Source organism: Oncorhynchus keta, chromosome 2 (assembly GCF_023373465.1).
Source record: "Oncorhynchus keta strain PuntledgeMale-10-30-2019 chromosome 2, Oket_V2, whole genome shotgun sequence".
Classification (NCBI taxonomy): domain Eukaryota; kingdom Metazoa; phylum Chordata; class Actinopteri; order Salmoniformes; family Salmonidae; genus Oncorhynchus; species Oncorhynchus keta.
Genome location: NC_068422.1, coordinates 42,307,984 through 42,329,847, shown reverse-complemented (window position 1 = coordinate 42,329,847; position 21,864 = coordinate 42,307,984). Strand labels below are relative to the sequence as shown.

At 41.7% G+C, this 21,864-nt stretch overlaps 1 protein-coding gene across 23 annotated transcripts in view; it reads left to right on the top strand.

Annotated features, from left to right (window-relative positions):
• LOC118361340 (baculoviral IAP repeat-containing protein 6-like) overlaps positions 1-21,864 on the top strand; it is a 145,553-nt gene that overhangs the window by 15,484 nt on the left and 108,205 nt on the right. For 19 of the 23 annotated variants that reach the window (XM_052476922.1, XM_052476945.1, XM_052476939.1 and 16 more), the window contains exons 3-5: positions 4,152-4,283; positions 4,488-4,625; positions 21,637-21,830. In XM_052476922.1, the coding sequence (XP_052332882.1) occupies positions 4,152-4,283; positions 4,488-4,625; positions 21,637-21,830 (464 nt within the window). The remainder of the gene's footprint in view (positions 1-4,151; positions 4,284-4,487; positions 4,626-21,636; positions 21,831-21,864) is intronic. The other 4 variants (XM_052476981.1, XM_052476974.1, XM_052476983.1 and 1 more) reach the window with 1 other exon arrangement.

Below are 21,864 nucleotides of genomic sequence, written 5' to 3'. Positions count from 1 at the left end.
AGAATTTGGGAGTACGTCCAACCGGCCTCTCAACCGCAGACCCACGTTTATGGCGTTGTGTGGGCGAGTGGTTTGCTGATGTCATTGTTGTGAATGGAGTGCTCCATGGTGGTGTTATGGTATGGGCAGGCATAAGCTACGGACAAACAACACTTGCATTTTATCGATGACAATTTAAATGCACAGACACCGCGACGAGATCCTGTGGCCCATTGTCTTGCCATTCATCTGCAGCCATCACCTCGTGTTTCAGCATAATGCACAGCCCCATGTCGCAAGCATCTGTACACAATTCCACAAGCTGAAAATGTACATTTACATTTAAGTCATTTAGCAGACGCTCTTATCAAGAGCGACATACAAATTGGTGCATTCACCTTATGACATCCAGTGGAACAGCCACTTTACAATAGTGCATCTAAATCTTTTAAGGGGGGTGAGAAGGATTACTTTATCCTATCCTAGGTATTCCTTAAAGAGGTGGGGTTTCAGGTGTCTCCGGAAGGTGGTGATTGACTCCGCTGTCCTGGCGTCGTGAGGGAGTGTGTTCCACCATTGGGGAGCCAGAGCAGCGAACAGTTTTGACTGGGCTGAGCGGGAACTGTACTTCCTCAGTGGTAGGGAGGCGAGCAGGCCAGAGGTGGATGAACGCAGTGCCCTTGTTTGGGTGTAGGGCCTGATCAGAGCCTGGAGGTACTGAGGTGCCGTTCCCCTCACAGCTCCGTAGGCAAGCACCATGGTCTTGTAGCGGATGCGAGCTTCAACTGGAAGCCAGTGGAGAGAGCGGAGGAGCGGGGTGACGTGAGAGAACTTGGGAAGGTTGAACACCAGACGGGCTGCGGCGTTCTGGATGAGTTGTAGGGGTTTAATGGCACAGGCAGGGAGCCCAGCCAACAGCGAGTTGCAGTAATCCAGACGGGAGATGACAAGTGCCTGGATTAGGACCTGCGCCGCTTCCTGTGTGAGGCAGGGTCGTACTCTGCGGATGTTGTAGAGCATGAACCTACAGGAACGGGCCACCGCCTTGATGTTAGTTGAGAACGACAGGGTGTTGTCCAGGATCACGCCAAGGTTCTTAGCGCTCTGGGAGGAGGACACAATGGAGTTGTCAACCGTGATGATGTCCCAGTTCTTCCATGGCCTGCATACTCACCAGACATTTCACCCATTGAGCATGTTTAGGATGCTTTGGATTAGCTTGTTATTCACAGGGTTCGCACAAGGTGCTTAAAGTACTTGATTTTGACAAGTCAAATTCAAGTACTGGAGAAAACCTTGAAAATGTGACATTTTCTCAAGTTGGTTAAAATGAGAGGAGAACCGAATTATCAAATATTATCCCATTAAGGGATGTAGTGGAGGGTAAATGCCGTTGACTCAGTTTTATTTGTGAAATTGCGTTATCTTACCTCTTTAAATTGTTTACCCACTTATTGCATTCTCAGCGTTGAACAATGGTCAGAAGGCTTCTTAATCTGAGATCTAATTGTGCCTAACTCTGTGAACGAGTGGATTCATGTATGCTCGTTATGTTCGCCTGCTTTCCCGGATTTGCCTTGTTAGCAGCGCATTCACTCACCACTCTGTCCAACGAGGAACTCCGCCCACGACAGACTGAGAGGTGAAATTAACTACCTCAGCCCAGACCCACAGAGGCAAGTGGCAGAGATATCCCTGAAAGCGGAATTTGAGTGTACAACTTTTAAATCGCTGCTATTTCAGTCCGATGTCCAGCGCTAGCTGGGTAGCTCAAGGGCTCTGGCTGTTAGCCAAGTAGCTAGCTATAACTAGCTGGCTAGAAGGATGAAGTTAGACCTAATGTTGAACAGAGCATGACCTCAGCAGAAGAAGTTGACTGACATTAAGCTAGCTACAATCAAGATGTTCTTACAACAGAATACCTTTTCTCTACAGTGAGTATTGAGACAGACATTGGTGAGTCAGGCTGCAGTGGAGGCTAAGGTGATGCAGAGAGGAAGCATTGATGCAAGCAGGGAGAGAGGTTAGTTGTACAGTGGTCCCCAATCTTGGGGTCCGGGACCCATGTGGGGTTCCGTAAAATTCAAATGGGGTCCCCCGAGAGTCTTTAATCTTATTAAACACATGAATAACTTGGTTCTCTTCAAATGGGTATAGAATAGAACATTTGAGTCAACTACGGGCCTTTTACGCCCATCAGAATTAACTTTCATGTCATTGTGTTGAAAGAATGTGGGACCTAAAATTGTGAAATATTTTTAATTTTAATTGATTTCACCTTTATTTAACCAGGTAGGCTTGTTGAGAACAAGTTCTCATTTGCAACTGCGACATGGCCAAGATGAAGCAGAGCAATTCGACATACAACAACAGAGTTACACATGGAATAAACAAAAGATAGTCAATAATACAGTAAAACAAAAGAAAACAACAAAGTCTATATACAGTGAGTGCAAATGAGGTAAGATAAGGAAATAAATAGGCCATGGTGGCGAGGTAATTACAATATCGCAATTAAACACTGGAATGGTAGATGTGCAGAAGATGAATGGGCAAGTAAAGATACTGGGGTGCAAAGGAGAAAGATAAATAAATACTGTATGGGGGTGAGGTAGGTAGATAGATGGGCTGTTTACAGATGGGCTATGTACAGGTGCTGTGATCTGTGAGCTGCTCTGACAGCTGGTGCTTAAAGCTAGTGAGGGAGATGTGAGTCTCCAGCTTTAGAGATTTTTGCAGTTCGTTCAAGTCGTTGGCAGCAGAGAACTGGAAGGAAAGAGAACCAAAGATTCCTATTTTCCACCATAAATTGCAAATAAATTCATTAAAAAAATCCTACAAAGTGATTTTCTGGATTATTTTTTCTCATTTCGTCTGTCATAGTTGAAGTGTACCTATGATGAACATTACAGGCCTCTCATCTTTTTAAGTGGGAGAACTTGCACAATTGGTGGCTGACTAAATACTTTTTTGCCCCACTGTAAGGAAATCGGTCATCATCAGGACTGACTTTACCACTCATTTATGTAGTCAAATGCGTATTATTGAGTAGAACTTTGGTAGTGATGAATAGTACGTTTTTTTTTTTTTTGCGGCAATATTCTGTCTTATGCTTGCAACTAGAAACAATCGCATAATACTAACTATTACAAATTGATGGTCCTTGAAAATAAATATTAGTGCTTGAAGAAGTACTAAAATCCTTGAATTTGACTTGCCACGTGTTCCAGTTCCCGCCAATATCCAGCAACTTCATATAGACATTGAAGAGGAGTGGGACAACATTCCACAGGCCACAATCAACAGCCTGATCAACTCTATGCGAAGGAGCTGTTGCGCTACATGCGTCAAATGGTGGTCACACCAGATACTGACTGGTTTTCTGATCCACGCCCCTAACTTTTTAAAGGTATCTGTGACCAACAGATGCATATATCTATTCTCGGTCATGTGAAATCCATAGATTAGGGAGGGCCTAATGAATTTATCTAAATTTATTGATTTCCTTATGTATGGTAACTCAGTTAAGTCTTTGAAATTGTTGCGTTTTTATTTTAGTTCAGTATAATTTACTTGTGTGGCTGATGGCCAAATAGCGTTGCACTTCTCTGTCCCTTGATGAAAATTACACCTGCTCTTTCCATGAGACTGACCAGGTGAATCCATGTGAAAGCTATGATCCTACATTGATGTCACTTGTTAAATCCAGTTGAGGAATAGCTTGTGAATCTTTGCCATTCAGAGGGTGAATGGGTAAGGCAATATGTCAGTGCCTTTGAATGGGGTATGGTAGTAGGAGTACCGGTTTGTGTATCAAGAACTGCAACGCGGCCTCCCGGGTGGCGCAGTGGTTAAGGGCGCTGTACTGCAGCACCATCAGAGTCCCTGGGTTCGCGCCCAGGCTCTGTCGTAACCGGTCGCGACCGGGAGGTCCGTGGGGCGACGCACAATTGGCCTAGTGTCACCCGGGTTAGGGAGGGCTTGGTCGGTAAGCATGACTTTCAACCTTCGTCTCTCCTGAGCCCGTACGGGAGTTGTAGCGATGAGACAAGCTAGTAGCTACTACAACAATTGGACACCACGAAATTGGGGAGAAAAAGGGGTAAAAAATTACAAAAGGAAAAACACAAAAAAAAGAACTGCAACGCTGCTGGTTTTTTCACACTCAACAGTTTCCTCTGTGTATCAGGAACGGTCCACCACCCAAAGGACATCCAGCCAACTTGACACAACTTTGGGAAGCATGGGCCAGCGTCCCTGTGGAATGCTTTCGACACCTTGTTGACTCTCAATATAAAATGCAGGTGAAATGGTTTGAGAAACAGATTTTTTGATTGTCTGCGTTTTGAAAATGCTTACTTCTGAAAGCAAATGCGTCCCCCTGCATTTTTGTCAGTGTTAACAATTGGCATACGATCTTGTGTAAAAAGGTTTTGGTTCCATCAGTAAACCAATTATTGTATCTCTGTCCTATGGTGAGTGTGGATCTGTGTGTGTGTTCCCTGCAGGCTCAGCAGATGCTCTCGGCCTGCCTGGAGAAGGTCGATGTGTCCAACACAGAAGGCTATGACATCTTCATCACTCAACTGAAAGAAGGACTGAAGAATACCTCACATGAGACTGCAGCCAATCACAAAGTGGCCAAGGTGAGTCACACTCAGCGCTCTGGGAGGAGGCTTTCCTACTAACAAAGGATGCACATTTCGATAAATGTTGGTGCCGATTAACCAACCCCCATTAACCAATTAACAAATGGTTAAATTAGTTCCAAACAGTAAAATGACGTGACCAACATAAAATACCGTGCATGGGTACATTATATTTTAAGAGCTTAAAAGAAGGGACAATAGCAAGCCTATCCTCTCATATTATTGAACATGTGACTACTGTAATGAAGCAGACAATGTAATATATAATTTCCAAAATGCATTTTTTTGGGATAACACTGTTCTGAAAGGCACACTTGATGTGAGCCATTTTCATGTGACCGAGAGTAAAATCTTCGTTAGCAATAGGGGTGTGTTGAGTTGTCGGACAAAACGGTTGTCATAACGAATATGGGCAATCTTTTAAATGATCCGTGACTGGGAAAATCGCCATTTTCAGGTACCGACACGCATCTTTCTCATGTCAGTCATTTGGTTCTACATGGTCTAAATAACTCAACTGCCTGTAAAGAGAATGGCAGGCTGTAGGCCTACGTTGATTCTGCTGCTCTGAATGGATAGTGAAGCTGTATCTCTCCGTCCACTCGCTTCATGTCGTCACCCGATCAGCTTTCATCTTAATTTGGTGACAGATTCTCGTGAATAAAAAATAGAAAAATCTGCATAAAAGCAATATAACCTTTTCCCCATGAGACGTTTCCATCAAATTGACTTGTTGTGGAGGAAATGGTGTGAGTGATGACGTAGTGCATGTAAAAATAACTTTTGCTGTTAAATTCCCATGTACCGAATAAAAGATACATGTTCAATGGGTTTTGTGACAAATGTTGCATTATGTAGCAAATGTACCCTCTCTGGGGTTGGCTAGTGCACTCTAGCCAACAGGTCAAACAGTGTGAGTGTAGCTTACATAATGAGAATATGGACAGAGAATTTGAGTTTGTCAAACGGCAGCCAAGTATCGAGCATCATTTTGCCAGAATAACCCCCTCTATATTTATTGGAAAGCAGCATCAAGTTCACCACCGTGCGCTTTCAACACCCTGTGAAGTTCGTCGTAACTTATTTAATCTGTAACCTTATAAACTGTATGCTTTCCCGAGTTGTAGTTGGAGGACCACACAACGAGTCATTGAGTGACTACAAGTTTATATCAATATGTGTGCATACTGTGGTTCCTCCTTTAAAAGGAGCCCTAGAGGTACCCAGCGTCACTGCTTCATTGCTCCAGACCACCACAAGCGGGAGTTGGAGAACTCATTATGCATTTGGGTCCCAAAGTTTTTATATGACTAATCATATTGGGTGATTTCAATGACGAATTTGACGCGAGCCACCCTACCCTGGTTACTTCAGCAAAGATGGCTGACAAAATATAAATGTAAGTAGTTATAACGTCGTAATGAGTCAAGCAAAAAACATGTATAATTGAGAGGAAAATGTTAGTTAATGTAGAGACAAACCATTGTGCATGTTTTTTTGTCATAAAGGTCATTTACGAAAATGATTATTCAGCAAGCTTTTTTTTCTCTCCGTCATATCCAATACCAGCTGTATCAAACTCCATTATTTGATTGATGCTGTGTCTGCATGCATGTATTACAATTATACACTTCAACAGTGTTTACCACTCCTGCTCCTGGGACATCAATGATTACACATTGTAACTATGCAATAGACTAGAAACATGATTTAAGTAAAGGCTGATTTTGTTTATCATATATACAGAATAAAAAACATTACATACTGCCAGCATGCCCACGAGTACTGAATGACGCTATTTACTCTGAGACCGGCATAATAATGTAATGAAACGAGCAGGTTTCGAGCTCTCAACATTCTAGCCCGAAGTCCAGCATGCTATCGACTGTGCCCAAATTTATTGATTTGGGGCCGACTGTGGCTAAAACACTTTACCAATTGGAATCATTATGTGGAAAGGGGGAAAAGTAGTATTATTATTAGTTTTTCACAAGAGTAGGAGAATGGGCTATTAGCTGAACAATAGACTATTCAACCTTTACGAAATAATTGTCTAATAGCTGAGCTAGGTGTGAACCCCCCCTCCCCAACTTGAGCTAGGTGTGAACCTAATTTGTATCGATCTATCCACATCTACCTACACACAGTTAATGTTCTCAGAAAAAAAAAAATATATATATGTGTGTGTTTGTGTGTGGATACAGTTGAAGTCGGAAGTTTACATACACCTTAGCCAAATACATTTAACCTCAGTCTTTCGTAATTCCTGACATTGTAATCCTAGTAAAAATTCCCTGTTTTAGTTCAGGTAGGGTCACCACTTTATTTTAAGAATGTGAAATGTCAGAATAATAGTAGAGAATTATTAATTCAGCTTTTATTTCTTTTATCACATTCCCAGTGGGTCAGAAGTTTACATGCACTCAATTAGTATTTGGTAGAATTGCCTTGAAATTATTTAACTTGGGTCAAATGTTTCGGTTAGCCTTCCACAAGCTTCCCACAATAAGTAGGGTGAATTTTGGCCCATTCCTCCTGACAGAGCTGGTGTAACTGAGTCAGGTTTGTCGGCCTCCTTGCTCGCACACGCTTTTTCAGTTCTACCCACAAATGTTCAATGGAATTGAGAACAGGGCTTTGTGATGGCCACTCCAATACCTTGACTTTGTTGTCTTTAAGCCATTTTGCCACAACTTTGGAAGTTTGCTTGGGGTCATTGTTCATTTGAAAGGCCCAATTTTCGACCAAGCTTTAACTTCCTGACTGATGTCTTGAGATGTTGCTTCAATATATCCACATATTTTTCTTCCTCATAACGCCATCTATTTTGTGAAGTGCACCAGTCCCTCCTGCAGCAAAGCAACCCCACAACATGATGCTGCCATCCCAGTGCTTCAAGGTTGGGATGTTGTTCTTTGGTTTGCAAGCCTCCCCCTTTTCCTCCAAACATAAAGATGGTCATTATGGCCAAACAGTTCTATTTTTGTTTCATCAGACCAGAGGACATTTCTCAAAATCTTTGTCCCCATGTTCAGTTGCAAACCGTAGTCCGGCTTTTTTTATGGCGGTTTTGGAGCCGTGGCTTCTTCCTTGCTCAGCGGCCTTTCAGGTTATGTCGATATAGGACTCGTTTTACTGTGGATATAGATACTTTTGTACCTGTTTCCTCCAGCATCTTCACAAGGTTGTTCTGGGGTTTATTTGCACTTTTTGCACCAATATTGCATTCATTTCCAGGAGCCCGGACGCGTCTCCTTCCTGAGCGGTGTGATGGCTGCATGGTCCCATAGTGTTTATACTTGCATACTATTGTTTGAACAGATGAACGTGGTACCTTCAGGCGTTTGGAAATTTCTCCCAAGGATGAACCAGACTTGTGGAGGTCTACAATTGGCTGATTTCTTTTGATTTTCCCATGATGTCAAGCAAAGAGGCACGGAGTTTGAAGGTAGGCCTTGAAATGCATCCACAGGTACACCTCCACTTGACTCAAATGATGTCAATTAGTCTAATTGACATCATCTCAGAAGCTTCTTAAAACCTGTTAGGCCGCCCCATCCCGGATCCGGGATTGTGACTACAGCCTCAAGCTCATTACCATAACGCAACATTAGCGATTTCTGAAAATTGCAAAATAAATGAAATAAATATGCCTGTCCTCAAGCTTATCCTGTTCTTAACAATCCTGTCGTCTCAGATTTTCAAAATATGCTTTAGAACCAGAGAAAATCAATAATTTGTGTAAGAGTGGTGATAGCTAGCTTAGCATTTAGCGTTAGCATTTAGCACGCAACATTCACAAAAACCAGCAAAGGGATCAAATAAAATAATTTACCTTTGAAGAACTTCAGATGTTTCAATGAGGAGACTCTCAGTTACATAGCAGATGTCCAGTTTTTCCTGAAAGATGCTTGTGTAGGACACAACGTTCCGTTTTGTTACTATGCATTTGGCTACCGAAACTAACCGAAAATTCAGTCACCTAAACGTCGAACTTTTTTCCGAATTAACTCCATAATATCGACTGAAACATGGAAAACGTTGTTTGAATCAATCCTCAAGGTGTTTTGTCATATATCTCTTCATTGAAATGCCAGTCCTAGAAGCGTGCATTCTTCTCTGATTCGGATGGAAAAATACTGGGACCTGACTTTTGCGCACCAATTTCCACGCAGACACCATGCGGGACACTTGGTAATTGTAGGCTCTTATGGCCAATCTTCCAATGATATGCCTACAAATACGTCACAATGCTGCAGACACCTGGGGGAAACGATAGGAAGTGTCCGTTGATTCCTGTGGCATTCACAGCCATATAAGGAGATCATGGAAAACGTGCCTTCAGAAATCCTGTTGATTTCCTGGTCACTCAAACATCTTGGTTTTGCCTGTAGATATTGTTCTATGGCACTCACAGTGAAAATCTTTGCAGTTCTGGAAACGTCAGAGTGTCTTCTTTCCAAAACTATCAATTCCAAGCATAGTCGAGCATCTTTTCGTGACAAAATATCGCGCTAAAAACGGGCACGTCTTTTTATCCAAAAATGAAATACTGCCCCTAGAGTTCTAACAGGTTAAAGCCAGGACATAATTTTCTGGAATTTTCCAAGATGTCAAGCAAAGAGGCACGGAGTTTGAAGGTAGGCCTTGAAATACATCCACTGGTACACCTCCAATTAACTCAAATGATGTCTAATTGATATCATCTCAGAAGCTTCTTAAAGCCAGGACATAATTTTTGGGAATTTTCCAAGCTATTTAACGGCACAGCCAACTTAGTGTATGTAACCTTCTGACCCACTGGCGTTGTGATACAGTGAAATAATCTGTCTGTAAACAATTGTTGGCAAAATTATTTGTCATCCACAAAGCAGATGTCCTAACCGACTTGCCAAAACAGTTTATAGTTTGTTAACAAGAAATGTGTGGAGTGGTTGAAAAACTAGTTTTAATGAATAGTTTTAATTATGTAAACTTTCGACTTCAACTATATGTACAGTGGGGCAAAAAAGTATTTAGTCAGTCACCAATTGTGCAAGTTCTCCCACTTAAAAAGATGAGAGGCCTGTAATTCTCATCATAGGTACACTTCAACTATGACAGACAAAATTTGAAAAAAAATCCAGAAAATCACATTGTAGGATGTAATTAGCAAATAAATTCATTATGGTGGAAAATAAACATTTGGTCACCTACAAACAAGCAACATTTCTGGCTCTCACAGACCTGTAACTTATTCTTTAAGAGGCTCTTCTGTCCTCCACTCGTTAGCTGTATTAATGGCACCTGTTTGAACTTGTTATCAGTATAAAAGACACCTGTCCACAACCTCAAACAGTCCTTAAACCTGTTGCGACTCTAGGGGCAGTATTTTCATTTTTGGATAAAAAACGTTCCCGTTTTAAACAAGACATTTTGTCACGAAAAGATGCTCGACTATGCATATCATTGACAGCTTTGGATAGAAAACACTCTGACGTTTCCAAAACTGCAAATATATTGTCTGTGAGTGCAACAGAACTGATGTTACAGGCGAAACCCAGATAAAAATCCAATCAGGAAGTGCCGCCTTTTGAAACCGCTTCATGCCAATGACTCCTTATATGGCTGTGGATGGACTACGAATGAGCTTCCGTTTTCTATGTATTCCCCAAGGTGTCTACAGCATTGTGACGTCTTTTTACGCATTTATGTTGAAGAATAGCCGTAAGGGACCACATTGAGCAAGTGGTCACATGATGGCTCCTGCAGAAAATATTGCGTAAAGTACACAAGTCGATTCTTATGAGAAACCAATTGTCCCGACGGATATATTGTCGAATAGATATGTGAAAAACACATTGAGGATTGATTCTAAACAACGTTTGCCATGTTTCTGTCAATATTATTGAGCTAATTTTGAAAAAAGTTTGGCGTTGTAGTGACTGCATTTTCCGGTCAATTTCTCAGCCAAACGTTAAGAACAAACTGAGCTATTTCGCCTACAAAAATAATATTTTTGGAAAAAAGGAACATTTGCTATCTAACTGGGAGTCTCCTGAGTGAAAACATCCGAAGTTCTTCAAAGGTAAATGATTTAATTTGATTGCTTTCCTTATTTTCGTGAAAATGTTGCCTGCTGGTAGCAGAGCCTAGCATAACATTATTCCATGATAAACTTGACAAATGCTTGTCTAGCGTTGGCTGTAAAGCATATTTTGAAAATCTGAGATGACAGTGTGATTAACAAAAGGCTAAGCTGTGTCTCAATATATTTAATTTATGATTTTCATGAATAGGAAGATTTTCTAGGAAGATTTATGTCCGCTGCGTTATGCTAATTAGTTTGAGGCTATGGTTACGCTCCCGGATACGGGTTTGAGAGTCATGAGAAGTTAAGAGGCTCCTCTGTCCTCCACTCATTACCTGTATTAATGGCACCTGTTTGAACTTGTCATTAGTATAAAATACACCTGTCCACAACCTCACAGTCACACTCCAAACTCCACTATGGCCAAGACCAAAGAGCTGTCAAAGGACATCAGAAACAAAATTGTAGACCTGCACCAGCCTGGGAAGACTGAATCTGCAATAGTTAAGCAGCTTGGTTTGAAGAAATCAACTGTGGGTGCAATTATTAGGAAATGGAAGACATACAAGACCACTGATAATCTCCCTCGATCTGGGGCTCCACGCAAGATCTCACCCCGTGGGGTCAAAATGATCACAAGAACGGTGAGCAAAAATCCCAGAACCACACTGGGGGACCTAGTGAATGACCTGCAGAGAGCTGGGACCAAAGTAACAAAGCCTACCATCAGTAACACACTACGCCGCCAGGGACTCAAATCCTGCAGTGCCAGACGTGTCCCCCTGCTTAAGCCAGTACATGTCAGGCCCGTCTGAAGTTTGCTAGAGAGCATTTGGATGATCCAGAAGAAGATTGGGAGAATGTCAAATGGTCAGATGAAACTAAAATAGAACTTTTTGGTAAACTCCAAAAACTGTTTGGAGGACAAAGCATGCTGAGTTGCATCCAAAGAACACCATACCTACTGTGAAGCATGGGGGTGGAAACATCATGCTTTGGGGCTGTTTTTCTGCAAAGGGACCAGGACGACTGATCCGTGTAAAGGAAAGAAGGAATGGGGCCATGTATCGTGAGATTTTGAGTGAAAACCTCCTTCCATCAGCAAGGGCATTGAAGATGAAATGTGGCTGGGTCTTTCGGCACGACACTGATCCCAAACACACCGCCCGGGCAACGAAGGAGTGGCTTCGTAAAAAGCATTTCAAGGTCCTGGAGTGGCCTAGCCAGTGTCCAGATCTCAACCCCATAGAAAATCTTGAGGGAGTTGAAAGTCTGTGTTGCCCAGCAACAGCCCCAAAACATCACTGCTCTAGAGGAGGTCTGCATGGAGGAATGGGCCAAAATACCAGCAACAGTGTGTGAAAACCTTGAAGACTTACAGAAAACTTTGACCTCTGTCATTGCCAACAACTATGAAATAACACCGGTCCACCGGGTGCCCTGCATTCTGTAGTACAGACATGGTCTGCTCTCCCTTATGTAAGGAATTAGGCACATTCCCATGTTTACTACAGTGTGTATTGTAGACTGCACAGTAGCCTAATAAACAAAAACATTTCGTTAATAAAATAATGATAAAAAAATACTCTTTCAAAATGCAGATGTTGATTTAGTTATGGAACCATAATGAATTACTATGGGAATAAATATCACTGATTTACAGAAATATTGGAACAAAGTTGTCTAATGAAGACCAACCTTTTAGAGTCCTCCAATGCTGTAGCTCCTCCCGACACTCGTGTTGTACAGCGCCGTATTTTCCATCCTAAACCCAGAGGTTTTCGTTTTTTTCTGACTAGAAATACCATAATATTAATATAATTAATTAAGCCAAATTTCTTAACCAATCCCATATACTATATTATTACAAAAAGGGTTTAAATTCTCTAATGCCATAGTATTCCACAATCAAATGCTTCTCAAAGAAAGATGCCTCTGGTGGTCAAACTAGCAATAACTTGGCTGACAAATGATGTGTCACAGAATGCTGCGGCAGCACTCAAGGTGTGCCGCAGTATGACGCAACTTTTAAAGGACGAACCACTAAGTCTTTCCACCGATTTCTCACATGATACCTTGTAGACCCACTAGACAAGGTGGGATCTTTTTGTTTTTTTAAACATTTAAGAAGTTAAAACCTCTTATGGATAGGCGAGACTCTAGCGTCTCAACTGGCCAATTGCTGGGGGAAATGCAGAGCGCCAGATTCAAATAAAATACTATAAAATTCAAAATGTCATTAAATCACACATGTAAGATACTCAATTAAAGCTACACTCGTTGTGAATCCAGCAAACATGTCAGATTTAAAAAATGCTTTTCAGCGAAAGCATAAGAAGCTATTATCTGATAGCCTGCACCAGCCGTAAACAAAGGAGCTAACATAGCAGGCGCTACACAAAACGCTGAAATAAAATATAAAACATGCATTACGTTTGACGAGCTTCTTTTGTTGGCACTTCGATATGTCCCATAAACACCACAATTGGTCCTTTTGTTCGATTAATTCCGTCCATATATATCGAAAATGTCCATTTATAAAGCGCGTTTGATCCAGAAAAAAAACAGCTTACAAAAACTCAACGTCACTACAAAATATTTCAAAAGTTGCCTATAAACTTTGACAAAATATTTCATGCTACTTTTGTAATACAACGTTAGGTATTTTTAATTGATCAAATTGTAGACGGTGCAATCTGTATTCAATACAGGAAAGAAAAGAAACCAGCACTGCTTTTCACATCTTGCGCAACTCACAAAAGTATCCCCAGTTCCGAGTTGGCCTACTTCTTCATAGCACAAAGGAATAACCTCAACCATATTCCAAAGACTGGCGACATCCAGTGGAAGCGGTAGGAACTGAAAATAGGTTGCCATTGGATATTTAATAGGAAAGACAATATAGGGAACTAAGAGAGAAAAGAAATAATTCTGAACAGTTAGTCCTCGGGGTTTTGCCTGCTACATAAGTTCTGTTATACTCAGACATGATTCGAACAGTTTTAGAAACTTCAGAGTTTTCTATCCAACTCTATGAATAATATGCGTATCTTATATTCTTGGCATGAGTAACAGGAAGTTGAAATTGGGCACGCTATTTATCCAAAAGTGAAAATTCTGTCCCCTAGATGTTTACGTCAGGCCTGTCGTGATATTTATTTTGGCCAACTTGAACTTTACTCACATAAAAAGGTTGGATGGAAACCTGGTTACAGACATGCTCACCATGCTCCTAATCTGCAGCTTTTTTGCAATGAGAATGTTCAGGTAGGTATTCTGCCAACCTCTATTTAGGCTTATTAAAACGCTTCTGTTTTTCCCGATCACGAGTATCATCCAATCCGACTATCAACTGTCAGTTTATGGATACAATTATGCAGGGCTGGTCCTGGTGCCGGAAGAAATGGGATAAGTTTTACTGGCGCCTAAACAATTATGCTGTAATGTGTTTTTTTTTGTTGCGTTATTTGCAACTTCTTTTGTGCATAATGCTTCTCCCACCATATCTTACTGCAAAAAAATTGCTATTGGATGTCAGGACAGTGATCACTCACCTCGGATTAGACAAAGATGTTTTCTTTAACAAGCAGGATGCACGGGATATACTACTAACACCTGAGAAGGCCAACATCCCCGTTATTGGAAAGAGAACGAGGTACAGAGGACACGGAGCAGGGTGCCTCGTAAGGATCCGCGGAAGGCGAGTGGGAATGCGGCTGTTACGTCAATATTACCCGCCAATCTTTGGACAATAAATTAGACTAGGTACGATCACGAATATCCTATTAAAAGGACATCAACCTGTAACATCTTATGCTACTCTATTTGTCATATATGCATAGTCACCTTAACAATACCTACATGCACAAACTACCTCAATTAGCTTGACTAACCGGTTACTGTATATAGCCTCGCTTCTGTTATTTTTCACTGTCTTTTTACTGTTAAAAAAAAAAAAATTCTTGACTTATCTATTGTTCTCCTAATAGTGCAATTGTTAAGTAAAACAATAGGTGTTGGTTAGGGCCTGTAAGTAAGCAATTCACTGTAATGTCTACCTACACCTGTTGTATTCGGCGCACATGACAAAAACTTTGATTTGATTCTTGCAGCCCCAACAAGAATAGTCCCAGTAAGCAAAATTAAGTTGAAAAATCCCATCTAAAATACGTTGAAGCGCGGTTCAATTTAGGTTCTGAAGGAAAAGCTAAGACACAATTCCGGACGTGAAAGTTGAAATTATGTCAATTATCGACATCTATGTTTGGGTCAAGGTCGGTCCAGTCCAGGGCAAAACTAATTGCATTCTAAAGTCAATATCATGATTCGTTTATTATTGGTGTCAGATGTGTTAGCTGGGGCTGGGGAAAAAGTATGAACCCTATCAGTGAATATCAGCTACCCAACTTTATCAGGAGGAAATATCCTGAGCCTATTTGCAATCTGTTTACACCCCGGGAAATGCATATTTTCTTTTTCGCTATGATCAGCTCGTACAAAAATGTATGGATACAAACTTGAAACAGCTGATCATGACAATTTAGCTCATGAAACTTGTGGACCGCTGATGTGAGTAGCCTGATTGTCCATTTCACTTGGACTTGTCCTGTTTTTAGAATACGGTGTTAACATGTCAGTGCATTTATTTATTTTATTTGTCGCCATTTAGGTTAGGCTATTTGATCAGGAAAAACCTGCATGATGTAACAAGTTTCTATCTCATTACATTGTCATACATTTTATCTCCAGCCTGTAGGCTGCAGAGAAAGCCTCATGCTCTTCCTACCATTTTCTACTGAGACTGAGCCATTAGTTGTAAAGCAAGCTACTTTCTAACGATATACACTGCTCAAAAAAATAAAGGGAACACTAAAATAACACATCCGAGATCTGAATTAATGAAATATTCTTCTTAAATACGTTTTTCGTTACATAGTTGAATGTGCTGACAACAAAATCACACATTATCAATGGAAATCAAATTTATCAACCCATGGAGGTCTGGATTTGGAGTCACACTCAAAATTAAAGTGGAAAACCACACTACAGGTTGACCCAACTTTGATGTAATGTCCTTAAAACAAGTCAAAATGAGGCTCAGTAGTGTGTGTGGCCTCCACGTGCCTGTATGACCTCCCTACAAAGCCTGGGCATGCTCCTGATGAGGTGGTGAATGGTCTCCTGAGGGATCTCCTCCCAGACCTGGACTAAAGCATCCGCCAACTCCTGGACAGTCTGTGGTGCAACGTGGTGTTGGTGGAAGGAGCGAAACATGATGTCCAATTTGTAAGTCGCTCTGGATAAGAGCGTCTGCTAAATGACTTAAATGTAAAATGTCCCAGATGTGCTTAATTGGATTCAGGTCTGGGGAACGGGCGGGCCAGTCCATAGCATCAATGCCTTCCTCTTATAGGAACTGCTGACACACTCCAGCCGCATGAGGTCTAGCATTGTCTTGCATTAGGAGGAACCCAGGGCCAACCGCACCAGCATATGGTCTCACAAGGGGTCTGAGGATCTCATCTTGGTACCTAATCGCAGTCAGGCTACCTCTGGCGAGCACATGGAGGGCTGTGCGGCCCCCCAAAGAAATGCCACCCCCACACCATGACTGACCCACCGCCAAACCGGTCATGCTGGATGATGTTGCACGGCGTCTCCAGACTCTGTCACGTGCTCAGTGTGAACCTGCTTTCATCTGTGAAGAGCACAGGGCACCAGTGGCGAATTTGCCAACCTTGGTGTTCTTTGGCAAATGCCAAACGTCCTGCACGGTGTTGGGCTGTAAGCACAACCCCCATCTGTGGACATCGGGCCCTCATACCACCATCATGGAGTCTGTTTCTGACCGTTTGAGCAGACACATGCACATTTGTGGCCTGCTGGAGGTAATTTTGCAGGGCTCTGGTAGTGCTCCTCCTTGCACAAAGGCGGAGGTAGCGGTCCTGCTGCTGGGTTGTGGCCCTCCTACGGCCTCCTCCACGTCTCCTGATATACTGGCCTGTCTCCTGGTAGCGCCTCCATGCTCTGGACAGTACGCTAACAGACACAGCAAACCTTCTTGCCACATCTTGCATTGATGTGCCATTCTGGATGAGCTGCACTACCTGATCCACTTGTGTGGGTTGTAGACTCCGTCTCATGCTACCACTAGAGTGAAAGCACCCCCAGCATTCAAAAGTGAACAAAACATCAGCCAGGAAGCATAGGAACTGAGAAGTGGTCTTTGGTCCCCACCTGCAGAACCACTCCTTTATTGGGGGTGTCTTGCTAATTGCCTATAATTTCCACCTGTTGTCTATTCCATTTGCACAACAGCATGTGAAATTTGTCAATCAGTGTTGCTTCCTAGTGGACGGTTTGATTTCACAGAACTGTGATTGACTTGGAGTTACATTGTGTTGTTTAAGTGTTCCCTTTATTTTTTTGAGCAGTGTAGTTCATTTTATGTCACAATGCGTTTGATTTGCCCACTGGGGGACAAGGAGAACCCCAGCTCAACTAAAACCATTGGCTATGTGCTTATTTCAAGGGATTGTTAAATAAATGTTAACTATTTGGTTTAAATGTCATATATTGAGTGTAGTCAGAACTATACATTTCTGGTTTATTCCATGCAAAACATTTGCACACACCTAGCTCATAGTTATACAGGCAGTAACTGCATGATTTTCATGATCAGTAAACATCAATGATCATGCAATTTCAGATGCCAAATGGACAGGTACCTTCAGGTATGTAGCAAGCTTGGCAAACAACATCATTTTGGAAAGAGCTCGACATTGACTAGTCCTCGTTCTGGTAAAGTTTTCAGTCATACTACCTTCACCACCACTATAGATGGCTACCAAATCAAAGTATTTGTATATAGTCATCTAGTTTATCCCCTGAAAGTTTGCTTGTTAACTAGCAATGGATGGCCAGAACTTCCTCCTGCCAAAACAGGCTGAGATTTCAGGCGGTATTTTCAAACAGCTCTTATACTAAAAGGGCATTATCGTCATTTTCAAAACTTGACCATATTATTCCAACCTCCGTGTGGAATGTTTTTGACTGCACTGTGCCTTTTAAGACGGGCGGCTAAGAGCATTGGGCCAGTCATCGAAAGGTAGATCGCGATTGAGCAGTAGCAAACCAACAAAAAAATATACGGTTCTGAAACACCCGTGAGTTTTGTTTGGCCAAACACCCGTGAGTTTTGTTTGGCCAAACACCCGTGAGTTTTGTTTGGCGCCTTGTCCTACACCTTGTTGCTATGTGCATTATAGCAAAGTTATATGGTGTTGAGAACGTTGTGGCGGAGGCAACAGCAGATTGAAGAGATGAGAAAACAGCCCTTCTCTTATTGTCTAAGAAAAGTGAGGAGAGAGGAAACCCCAACTTAATTAGATCTATAATCAAAAGCCTTACTGTTAAATGTGCCTGGCTTTATAAATCATCCATATGTACTGTATCAAGAGAAACAAGACACATCCTGCTTGTGTTGCGTGTTTCAGTATTTGTTTGGCTGCTGTTTTTATATTTGCTATGCTCAAAAACATTTTTTCATGAGAACTGTACCTCTGGTATTACAAAGAGAGAAAAAAAGGATAATTATTTATTTAGTGTTTACACTGTTCCAAATGGTCAAATTTACAGTTCAATAGTTAACACACACGGACGCAGCGGTCTAAGACACTGCATCTCAGTGTAAGAGGCGTTACTACAGTTTCTGGTTCCAATCCAGGCACGTTGTCACATTCGGCTGTGATTGAGAGTCCCACAGGGCAATGCACAAATGGTCCAGTGTTTTTGGCATTTACATATGTCCCCATTAAAAAAAAAAAGTTTATTTTTTTTATACCTTTATTTAACCAGGCAAGTCAGTTAAGAACAAATTCTTATTTTCAATGACGGCCTGGGAACAGTGGGTTAACTGCCTGTTCAGGGGCAGAACGACAGATTTTTACCTTGTCAGCTCGGGGGTTTGAACTTGCAACCTTCCGGTTACTAGTCCAACGCTGTAACCCATTACCAGTAAAACATAATCAAAACCCATTTCTTTCACTTACTTGCTATGCTGTTACGTTAATTTGTTCAGTTGTTTCATATTTCAACCAGGATTTCATCATGCATGTCAAGCAGTGAAGTTTCAGTACTGTCTGTCCGTGGCCTCTCTTCCTTGGTGCGCACGGTCACTATGTCCATTTCCATCTTGTCCAGCTGTGTATGTAACATTTCACGTAAACCCTGTTTTTCTTGTCTGCATTGAAATAGCCGTTCTTGTACTTAGCATCGAGCATGGTTGCGACACAGTAAAGCGAGAATGCCACCCAATTGCTTGTTCACAGCCTGTCGGCAGTTTTGTTCAGCAGGCGTTTCAATGCCATGACAGAGGGTATCAAGTCTGCTGCAGGCACAGTTGATGAGCTTATTTATCGAGTAAGTTTGAATGGAGCTAGCTAGTGTGTTCATGTTTCAAACATGTTCTCAAATGCCGTTGAAATGGCAGCAGCGGTATGACAACCAGCACATTCATGAGCAACGCAATACAACTTTCCTCAGTACAAAATCCTTGACGACCCACTGCTGTCAGACTCGGCATGCTCATGGGCTGATATCGCTGGTCCAAATGTCAGTCGTGAAGCTAATAGCAGTGACTATATTACTGTGTAACTCCGGTAGGGCAACATCTGAAAAATAGCGCACTTGGTAGTGTGTACATGTGCTCGACCAGTTGCGAAAGTCCGCATCACCCACGACAGAGAACGGTTGATTGTCAAGGGCAATGAATTCCATTATCTTGGTGTTAATGATGGGCCGATGTTGGGTCTTTTTTAGCTAATATCATCCGATTCCGATCTGTTCACCGATATATCATGCATCCATAATAATATTAATCACCCTCTTTCTTGATCTCCTTTTTGTTATTATCATTATAATAAGTAATTTAGTTAGCATTAGTAGACTTAGTATAGCAGCCTTGTATAACTACCATTGAACTGTAGGCCTAAGAGCACATCCTCTTTTAGTCTTAATACCTTAACTTACTTAGGCATATATGCCAATACTTATATAGGCTACTTTGTCAGTCATTAATTCGTTCATGTCATCACACAGCATACGAGTCATTTAATGATGTGAAATGCAATCAAGCATTTTAAATTAAAATAACAACGCAACCATTGAATAATTAGCTTAAACGATAACTGAACCGTTCCATTTCGGTAGTTGCATTCAACAAATGCATGCGACTGGTTTTTAGTCTTTGCTGTAATAATAAAGGATTTACAAAAAGAATTGAATTGCTACAACACTCTACGCTTAATTTATCCAGTGTTTACACTGTTCCAAATGGTTGGAAACTATATTGTAATTGATACAGCACCTCTTTGGAACACATAATATGCATGCAGCGCTTGCCCCTTACATTTGATTTTTTTATTGATCTCCAGTATTTTCCACAACTAGTCACATTTATTCCACTGATCTCACTTGCCCTTTACCTTCTGAGCAACCTGTGAACATTCCCCTGCTTTTGAGTGTCTTTTTCACATGTTACAGTGTTGGAGTTTGTTGTAACCAATGTATTGATGTGTTTATGATATGCTATAGGACAGGCCCTATTGGTCACGTGCATACGATGTATACATTATATGTAAAGAGAGCAAGGATTATTGAGGGAATAGGGAATGTTTTTCCTAAGCAAGAGGGATTTCTGTAACAACTTTTTAGTCAGAAATGGCTGTGATTATATTGCTGCTACAGCAACACGGATGACGCGATAAACACTGATGTTCTGTGGTAGTCGCTGCACCAGGGAGGAGACGAGACAATGGGTGCTTGTCTTTTTATTTAATTTAAATATTTTTTTCCCCTTCACAGTGCAGCAAGTTTGAGCCAGGCACAATCAAATCAATTGCGGTCGGACTCCTTCTAGTCACTTGTCTTAATTATTTCATCTAACAGAGCTCTTAAAGCATTAGACAAGCTCAGTGCATATATTGGGCGGCAGGTGACCTAGTGGTTAGAGCGTTGGGCCAGTAACCGAAAGGTTGCTAGATCGAATCCCCAAGCTGCGAATATAAAAACCTGTTGTTCTTCCCCTGAACAAGGCAGTTTACCCACGGTTCCCCGGTAGGCCGTCATTGTAAATAAGAATTTGTTCTTAACTGACTTGCTAGTTAAATAAATCTTTAAAAAAAACATATATAGTTGATTTTGATTTTAAGCACAAGTGTCTATATAGGAAAAAATACATTTAAAAAATGTAGACCAATCAATTGGACAAAAGAACAGGTTGAGCAAGATCTTTTGTGTTGTTGTCTGGAACAGCCCTGCCTCCCTCACACAGGACTGGGTGACCTACTTGTTCAGTTTAATTTAAAAGTGATGTCTGTAACATTATATGTTGTTCTATAACCAGTGAGTGACCCAACACATGACTCTCACAGGTTTCTACTCATGCACATGTTTTAGCCCTGGTTCCATTGCTGAGAACCAGGGCAGAAGAATCCACTCTACTGGCCGTCAGAGTGCCAACCTGCACTCTGTTACATCAAGATAATTTTATTGCCCCATTTCATTTAGCACCCATTGCTTTAGCTTGCTATGTGGTGAATGTTTTCTGTATCAAAAGAAATACACTCTCCGTGCAAATCCAATGCAGGAACAAGGCCTGGTATTTTCAGTTTACCTAACATCGGGCATCTCTTCCTTGGCCGGATCCCAAGTCACACTGCTGGATTTGCCTTTTCACTGCTGGATTTGCCTTTTCACTTTCCCAGTGACTTGTCACAGAATGGCATACATTGTATAATATATGTGAATTTGGGTGAACCCTGATTGTATACTTTTATCTGCTGTACCAACAGGGAAGGGATGCAGTATTACTAAAATGACACACGGAAGGGACACCCTTCCCTAACGCTGTCTGTCGCTCTCTCTCTCTCTCTCCAGTGGGCAACAGTGACGTTCCATCTTCCACACCATGTGCTAAAGTTGGTCGCCAGTGCCATCGTGAATGAGCTGAAGAAGATAAACCAGAATGTCGCTGCCTTGTCTGTGGCCTCATTCATAATGGACAGACTCTCCTACCTCTTACCAAGCGCACGGCCTGAGCTGGGGGTGGGCCCAGGGCGCTCTGTAGATAGGTGAGCAGGACCTTAAACCATGACAAACCTCACC